At 45.6% G+C, this 7,685-nt stretch overlaps 1 protein-coding gene across 1 annotated transcript; it reads right to left on the bottom strand.

The window, feature by feature from the left end:
* Positions 1-2,995: 2,995 nt before the first annotated feature.
* Positions 2,996-3,799, bottom strand: LOC103643301 (uncharacterized). Its single transcript, XM_008666453.4, has one exon. It carries the CDS (start codon positions 3,621-3,623, stop codon positions 3,228-3,230), a length of 396 nt encoding a protein of 131 aa, XP_008664675.1. The 5' UTR covers positions 3,624-3,799; the 3' UTR covers positions 2,996-3,227.
* Positions 3,800-7,685: the final 3,886 nt, after the last annotated feature.

Below are 7,685 nucleotides of genomic sequence, written 5' to 3'. Positions count from 1 at the left end.
GCCAACCAACAGTTAGTTATTTTTTGTGTCGATCTAGGCGTCAATCACTGCTATGTGTATCGACGGCGGTGCTCTCTGCGGAAGCGTGGATGATCCGCGTCCGAGGATCGAACGGTCCGCGACCTGACGCAGAAGCTAGAGTTTCTGTCGACAAGCCAGACAATCCGCGCCTAACGGCTGAACGGTCCGTGGACGAGGGCCGGACGGTCCACGACCTGGCGCAAGGCTAGGATTTCTATCGACGAGCTGGACAGTCCGCATCTAATGGCCAAACGGTCCACGCGTGCGCAGAGACGACGGAGTTCGCAAATAGCACCTAGATCTCGCTCCTGAGAGATCCTAGGGTTTGTCTTGGGGTCTGTAGACCACCGAAGACTCCTCTAAACGATATAGAGCCGGAGTGAGGTGAAGATTAGAGGAAGAATGCTATATTACTATCTACTCCTAAGACAAAAGTAAAGAACGAAAGATAAATTGATTGTTTGATCGATCATTAGTCATTGCAATCGGTTGTACCCTTTAATATACATAGGGAAGGTCTAGACTTATTTCTAGGAGTCTCCCAACAACAACCATAGATTTAGAGGAGTAAACTCGCGGAAAAGGGATTAGTTGCACCTGATCCGATCTATTCGCGGACCGTCAGCGGGTCAAACCATACGGCGGTGCCCAAGGCCATAAATGATGCTCAATAGGTATAGTATCCAAATGACTACCCATCAAGCATCGATACAGAAAAAGTCCTTTACTCCCGGGTTAAAAAAAGCCTTAGCATAACATGATTGATAATAAGACTACACATGTGTAAAATGAAATCCCGCCCAATAAGACGCGGAGTACTACACCATGCAGTAGTGCCGCTGACGCGTGTGCTCTACAAGATCCCCGCGCCAGTGGTAGTAATGTAGAGGATCCCAATGTGTGTCATAAGAGCTGGTAACAATCAAATCGGAAAATGGATCGATATGCTTGAATATATCGACCCAACGAGTAAGCTGGAACCCCACCGGATGAGTATATGTAGGCATATCAATTTGTTGAATAAACATGGTCTGTCATAACTTGCAAAGTTATTCAATGTTGCGCTACACTAAACATGTGTTAACGATGGATTAATTAGTCGCAACAATTTCGTCGCGTGGTTTTGCATTCGAGTTATGTAATTAGATTTTTATTAGTATCTAAAAACTCCTTTTGACATTCGATGCCACATCCGCTGTCACAACCGAAAACTTTTCACCATGGAAAACAACCCCATTCGGGCTTGTTCATTTTGACATAAATCCATGTAGATTGAATGATATTGACTCGGTTTAAATCTATAACAAGTCAAAAATCCACTTAGGCACCGTTCGGTTGTTACGGATTGGTGGGTCGGAATGATTTCTAATCGGATTGTTTCTCTAATTTATATAAATTTTGATTAACTGGAATGATTCCGGGTGCAATCCGACACAAACGAACAAGGCTTTAGGGTGTGTTCGTTTGTTCCGGAATCATGACTTAGAACCAATCCAACCAGGGATGTTTATCTAATTTTTATAAGCTTTGATCACCTGAAACCATTCCTGGTCTCGATCCTGAACAAACGAACGCACTCTTAGAGTCTGTTCGATTGCTTCGGAACGAGACTCTGGATCCATTACCCGTTGATAGTATTCACAAATTTGTATAATTTTAATAAACTGGAACAGTTCCTAGGCCCAATCTGAACTAAACGAACGGACCCTTAGGTGTCGTTCGGTTGTTTGGGATTGGTGGGTCGGAACGATTCCTAACCGGATTGCTTCTCTAATTTATATAAATTTTGATTAGCTGGAACGATTTCTGGTGCAATTCGGCACAAACGAGCAAGGCCTTGCCGGATTGGTGGGTCGGAACGATCCCTAACCAGATTGCTTCTCTAATTTATATAAACTTTGATTAGTTGGAACGATTCCGGGTGCAATCCGACACAAACGAACAAGGCCTTGCCGAATTGGTGGGTCGGAACAATTCCTAACCGGATTGCTTCTCTAATTTATATAAACTTTGATTAGCTGGAACAATTCCGGGTGCAATCCAACACAAACGAACAAGGCCTGTCCAGGAATGGACCAGGAATCATTCCAGCTGATCAAAACTTATATAAATTAGAAAAACAAACCGGCTAAAAATTGTTCCATGCCTCCATTCCGGAAGAAACGAACGAGCCCTTAGTTCTTCCGGAATGTTTTACTGGATTGGTTCCGGATTGGAATAGTTCCCAAATTTGTATTAGCTTGATGAGTTGGAATGGTTCCAGCCTCTAATATGGACTAAACGAACAGAGCCTTAGGCCTTGTTCGTTTGTGCTGAATTGGTGGGTCGGAACGATTCTTAACCGGATTGCTTATCTAATTTATATAAACTTTGATTAGCTGGAACGATTCTGGCTGCAATCCGACACAAACGAACAAGACCTTAGAGCAACTCCAGTAGTTCTCTAATAGACTTCCTAAATCAACAATTTAAGTAGTTAACACAAAAATCATCTCCAACGGTTCTCTAAATGAACTTTCTAAATTTAACAACTTCTCATCTAACCTTATTTCCTCTCTACATTTGACAACCATTTAGCAACTCACTAAACAAAAATGTTTACTGCATTATGTAGATAATGAAGATAATTGATGATATTTGTGACTTTATTTTTTTCTGTGGATAGATACAAAACAAAACTACAACCTATATTTAGAGAACTATTGGGGAACTCACATTTTTTTATTCCCAAAGTTATTTAGCAACTTCTTAAATCTGTGATTTAGAAAGCTAAAATTTACATAACTATTGGAGTTGCTCTTAGGTGTTGTTCGTTTGTGCCGGATTGGTGGGTCGGAACGATTACTAGCCGGATTGTTTCTCTAATTTATATAAACTTTGATTAGCTGAAACGATTTTGGGTGCAATTCGACGTAAACGAATAAGGCCTTAAACTACTCTGATCCATCTGGACGAGAAATAATCAACATCGATGGGAAATAATCTAACAACCTCTTTTGGGAAATAATCTACATCGATAGGAGCCGCTCGCTACATCCTGGCAGAGTGGCAGTCGTGCAGGTAGAAGTACATGCGAAAGCCTGCCCGGGCCATGTGCTGAGACAGTAAGCATTCACTGCCTCTCGTGCAGTAAAAAGTGTGGGCTGTGCTTGCGTTTGTGGCATGATGCGTCCGGACGAGCGTCCGGGGGCAAATAGAATCCCCATCTACAGGGCCACATGTGCACCCGTTCGTCCGCGCCAGAGCAGGAAGTGGGGAGACAGAATCAGGATGGCCAGCGAAGAAGGAGCCGCACCCCGCGGCGGCGGCGGAGCAGCTGCATCCTCGCCCGGTGGCCTCGCGCAGAGCAGCCGCGCCGACGGCCCGACGGTCTCGCCTCGCGCGTCGGAGAGGGCGCCATCTCCGCCGAGGGGCGTCCGGCCGCCGCTGAGCTCCGATTCGCATCGTGGATGCTCTCCCATTGGAGGTCCGAGCTCCGATTCGCGGCGAGCCAGGCCGTGGACGGCAGCAGCGAAGCCTCCTCCAGTCCACCACACATTCGGCTCCTCCTCTTCGTTGCCCATGTGAACGTGGAACGAAGGGACAAGGAGAGAAACCTCCATACTGAATGTGGTCCACAGCGCAGTCGACCATGGAGATAAAAGGATCCCCACTCGTCAGATCCTGTAGATGGGACGAGTATGAGATATGCGGATGACCCATGCTGGAGAAATTGGTAGAGGAAAAAAGTCTTACTGACCATGACCATGACAGAATATTCTTTTGTGGCTAGTTTGAACCATTGGATTTTAATTTCATTCTAATAATAATAATTTAAGCATATATCAATTAAGTTAATTCGGTTTTATGCAAAAATATATGTCGGGGATCATAATTAGGGGTACCCTCAAGACTCCTAATCTCAGCTGGTAACCCCCATCAACACAAAGCTGCAAAGGCCTGATGAGCGCAATTCAGGTCAAGACTCCGTCCACTCAAGGGACACGATCTCGCCTCGCCCGAGTCTAGCCTCGGGCAAAGATAGCCGACCCAGGAGGATCCACGTCTCGCCCGAGGGTCTCCTCAAGCAACGGGCGCACCTTCGACTCGCCCGAGGCCCAGCTCGGGCAGGCTTCGCGGAGAAGCAACCTTGGCCAGATCGCCACGCCAACTGACCGTATCGCAGGAGCATTCAATGCAAGGATCGTCTGACACCTTATCCTGACGCGCGCTCCTCAGTCGGCAGGGCCGAAGTGACCGCAATCACTTCGCCGCTCCACTGACCGACCTGACATGAAAACAGCGTCGCATGCCCTGCTCCGACTGTTGTGCCACCCGCCAGGGTGAGGCTGACAGCAGCCAAGTCCAGCCTCGGGCGCCATAGGAAGCTCCGCCTCGCCCGACCCTAGGGCTCGGACTCAACCTCGACCTCGGAAGACAGTCTCCGCCTCGCCCGACCCCAGGGCTCGGACTCCACCTCGACCTCGGAAGACGGTCTCCGCCTCGCCCGACCCTAGGGCTCGGACTCAGCCTCGACCTCGGAAGACGGACTCCGCCTCGCCCGACCCCAGGGCTCGGACTCAGCCTCGACTCTGGAAGACGGTCTCCGTCTCGCCCGACCCCAGGGCTCGGACTCAGCCTCAACCTCGGAGGAGTCACCGCCTCGCCCGACCTTGAGCTCGGACCGACCACGTCACAGGGTGTGGCAGAACCTCCCAAGTTATTGGGCCCACATGCACCTGTCCTTGTCTCAAAGACTTCAGACAGCTATGCATGTGCACTAAATAACTTAACAGGATCCGTCCGATTGCCCCAAGGACATCGGATAAACCACTTACAACTAGAACCGCGAGATTAAGTAACACAAATCACACACATCAATATTTTGCAGCGGAAATCTTATTACCAAATTTTACAAGTTACAAAAATTTTTTATTATTTTATCGGAGTGATTACAAAAGTATAAGTTTGAAATATATGCTAGCTCAAATGACCATCCTCAGTAAGAAGATAAAGACTGGGTATACTTATATAAGAAGGCCGAGCCCACCGGCACTTAACACCATCAACAGCAGCACAAAACTATAACCTGAAAAACAACAGGGAATAAAACCCTGAGTATGGAATTACTCAGCAAGACTTACCCGACTAAAGAAAAGACTCTCAAGGATATGCTGGATTTGGGAATCAAGGAGAGGCTTTAGCAAGAATCAACTTAGATACTTTTGCAGAAATAGCTTACTAAAGTGAGTCCTTACTTTCAATATTTTAACGACAGATTAAATATTTAATAGACTCTGTTTGCATCTAGTCTAATTTCATCATCTCATCAATACAACATCATTTTTATCCATAGTGTTCACATCTTGACTTAGGTTGTAGGTCGGAGCTCAAGTCTCCACTCTCCGGGGATATAACGGCGATCCGAATCGATTTACTCAGCTGAGGATTTCTAACCACACGACACATGTTTCTCGTAAACCTTGATGTCTACTATTCCCACGGATCCTCCACTGCATGAACAGGTCCGCGCCACCCGAGAGTACACCACCCCTTTTAGGCGATCCGTTGCCAGGAGGGTACGTGCCACTCTCGCCATCTCTCCACGCCCAGTGCGCGATTGTCTTTTCATGTATGGAATAGCCGGGTTCAAGCTTACCCTGTCCCATTCTCAGGGCATGTGGCTAGATAAGATAGTCCTTGATCAACAGGCCTACATACGCATCCAATCCTTAATTGACCCGGGCGGAGCATCACCTGTTCCTAGCCCAAGTCTCGATTTAAGTATTTCCATCCTTAGGATTGTGTCTGTTCCTTAGGATGAAAGAGCATCACAGGGAACTTTGCAGTAAGATCCCACTATTGCTCCAAATGAAAATATTCTTGCAGGTAGAAGCCATCCTTTCTCGAGTTAAATTAAGGACAACCTCTATCCACAAGATCTAAGCAAGGCTAAGCATTTTTGTAAATCATATTTTGATACTTCACAGAAGTATCTATAAAGGTATGGATATCAAGGAAAGCAATGCATCAAAGGGTTTCAAGCAATTCCTATGAACCTAATGCACATTTCACTAGACTTAAGTGTGCGAAAAGTATTTAAAAACACAAGGAAAGGGGTTGCATGCACCGGGGCTTGCCTGGAATAAACACTATGTTAGTGTTGGTTAGACAACGTCCGCTTGACGATCATCTTCAGGTTTGTCCATCAGCATCATCCTGTGGAGTAGCCCGTGCTTGGGGTCGACTTGGGTCGTCTTCTGCATCGCGCGATTAATTAACGTACCTGAATGGAATGCATTATGCACATGAATGCATATCGATGGAAATATTACAAACCTAAATAGTGTTACGTGATGGCGAATTTAAACACCTAGCGGCGAGGCGTTGTACAATTTCATACGGAATCCCTAGTTATTAATATACGACTACACGCAATAATTACGCCCCTCGAACCTAACGCAAACATCACGAACAACAAACTATACACATGTATGCAATACCCCCGGTTGTGGGTTAGTGGTTTTTAACTAAGCCACCTGATAGTCCTTAATTTAGGGCTTAACAGAGGATGTCGCTAGCATTATAGTTTTTCAAAGCTGTTTTTCAAAGCCAAACAATGTGTTTAGTTGAAAATAGGTTTTTCAAAACCAAAACTTTTGTTTTGAAAATACGGATGTGACCGTATATACTTAATCCAGCTCCGATACCAGCTGTGGCAGAACCTCCCAAGGTATCGGGCCCACATGCACCTGTCCTTGTCTCAAAGAACTCAGACGGCCATGCATGTGCACCAGATAACTTAACAGGATCCGTCCGATTGCCCCACGGACACCGGATAAACCACTTACAACCAGAACCGCGGGATTAAGTAATACAAATCACACACACCAATATTTTGCAGCGGAAATCTTATTACCAAATTTTACAAGTTACAAAAATTTTACTTCGTACATGATCAGAGTGATTACTACATTGATTCAAAGAAAGAAACTTTGAACGGTTATAAATTATTTATAGTTTTGAAATATATGCTAGCTCAAGTGACCATCCTCAATAAGAAGATAAAGGCGGGGTATACTTATATAAGAAGGCCGAGCCCACCGGCACTTAACACCATCAACAGCAGCACAAAAACTATAACCTGAAAAACAACAGGGAATAAAACCCTGAGTATGGAATTACTCAGCAAGACTTACCCGACTAAAGAAAAGACTCTCAAGGATATGCTGGATTTGGGAATCAAGGAGAGGCTTTAGCAAGAATCAACTTAGATACTTTTGCAGAAATAGCTTACTAAAGTGAGTCCTTACTTTCAATATTTTAACGCCAGATTAAATATTTAATAGACTCTGTTTGCATCTAGTCTAATTTCATCATCTCATCAATACAACACCATTTTTATCCATAGTGTTCACATCTTGACTTAGGTTGTAGGTCGGAGCTCAAGTCTCCACTGTCCGGGGATATAACGGCGATCCGAATCGATTTACTCAGCTGAGGATTTCTAACCACACGACATATGTTACTCGTAAACCTTGATGTCTACTATTCCCACGGATCCTCCACTGCATGAACAGGTCCGCGCCACCCGAGAGTACACCACCCCTTTTAGGCGATCCGTTGCCAGGAGGGTACGTGCCACTCTCGCCATCTCTCCACGCCCAGTGCGCGATTGTCTTTTC

Source organism: Zea mays, chromosome 1 (genome assembly GCF_902167145.1).
Source record: "Zea mays cultivar B73 chromosome 1, Zm-B73-REFERENCE-NAM-5.0, whole genome shotgun sequence".
In the NCBI taxonomy this organism is placed as follows: Eukaryota; Viridiplantae; Streptophyta; class Magnoliopsida; order Poales; family Poaceae; genus Zea; species Zea mays.
Note: the sequence above shows the minus strand (reverse complement) of the source record. Positions and strands in the feature narration are given on the sequence as shown.

Bases quoted from the DNA above. Each gene is read 5' to 3' on its own strand.
- LOC103643301 (XM_008666453.4), bottom strand. From the start codon at position 3,623: ATGGAGGTTTCTCTCCTTGTCCCTTCGTTCCACGTTCACATGGGCAAC.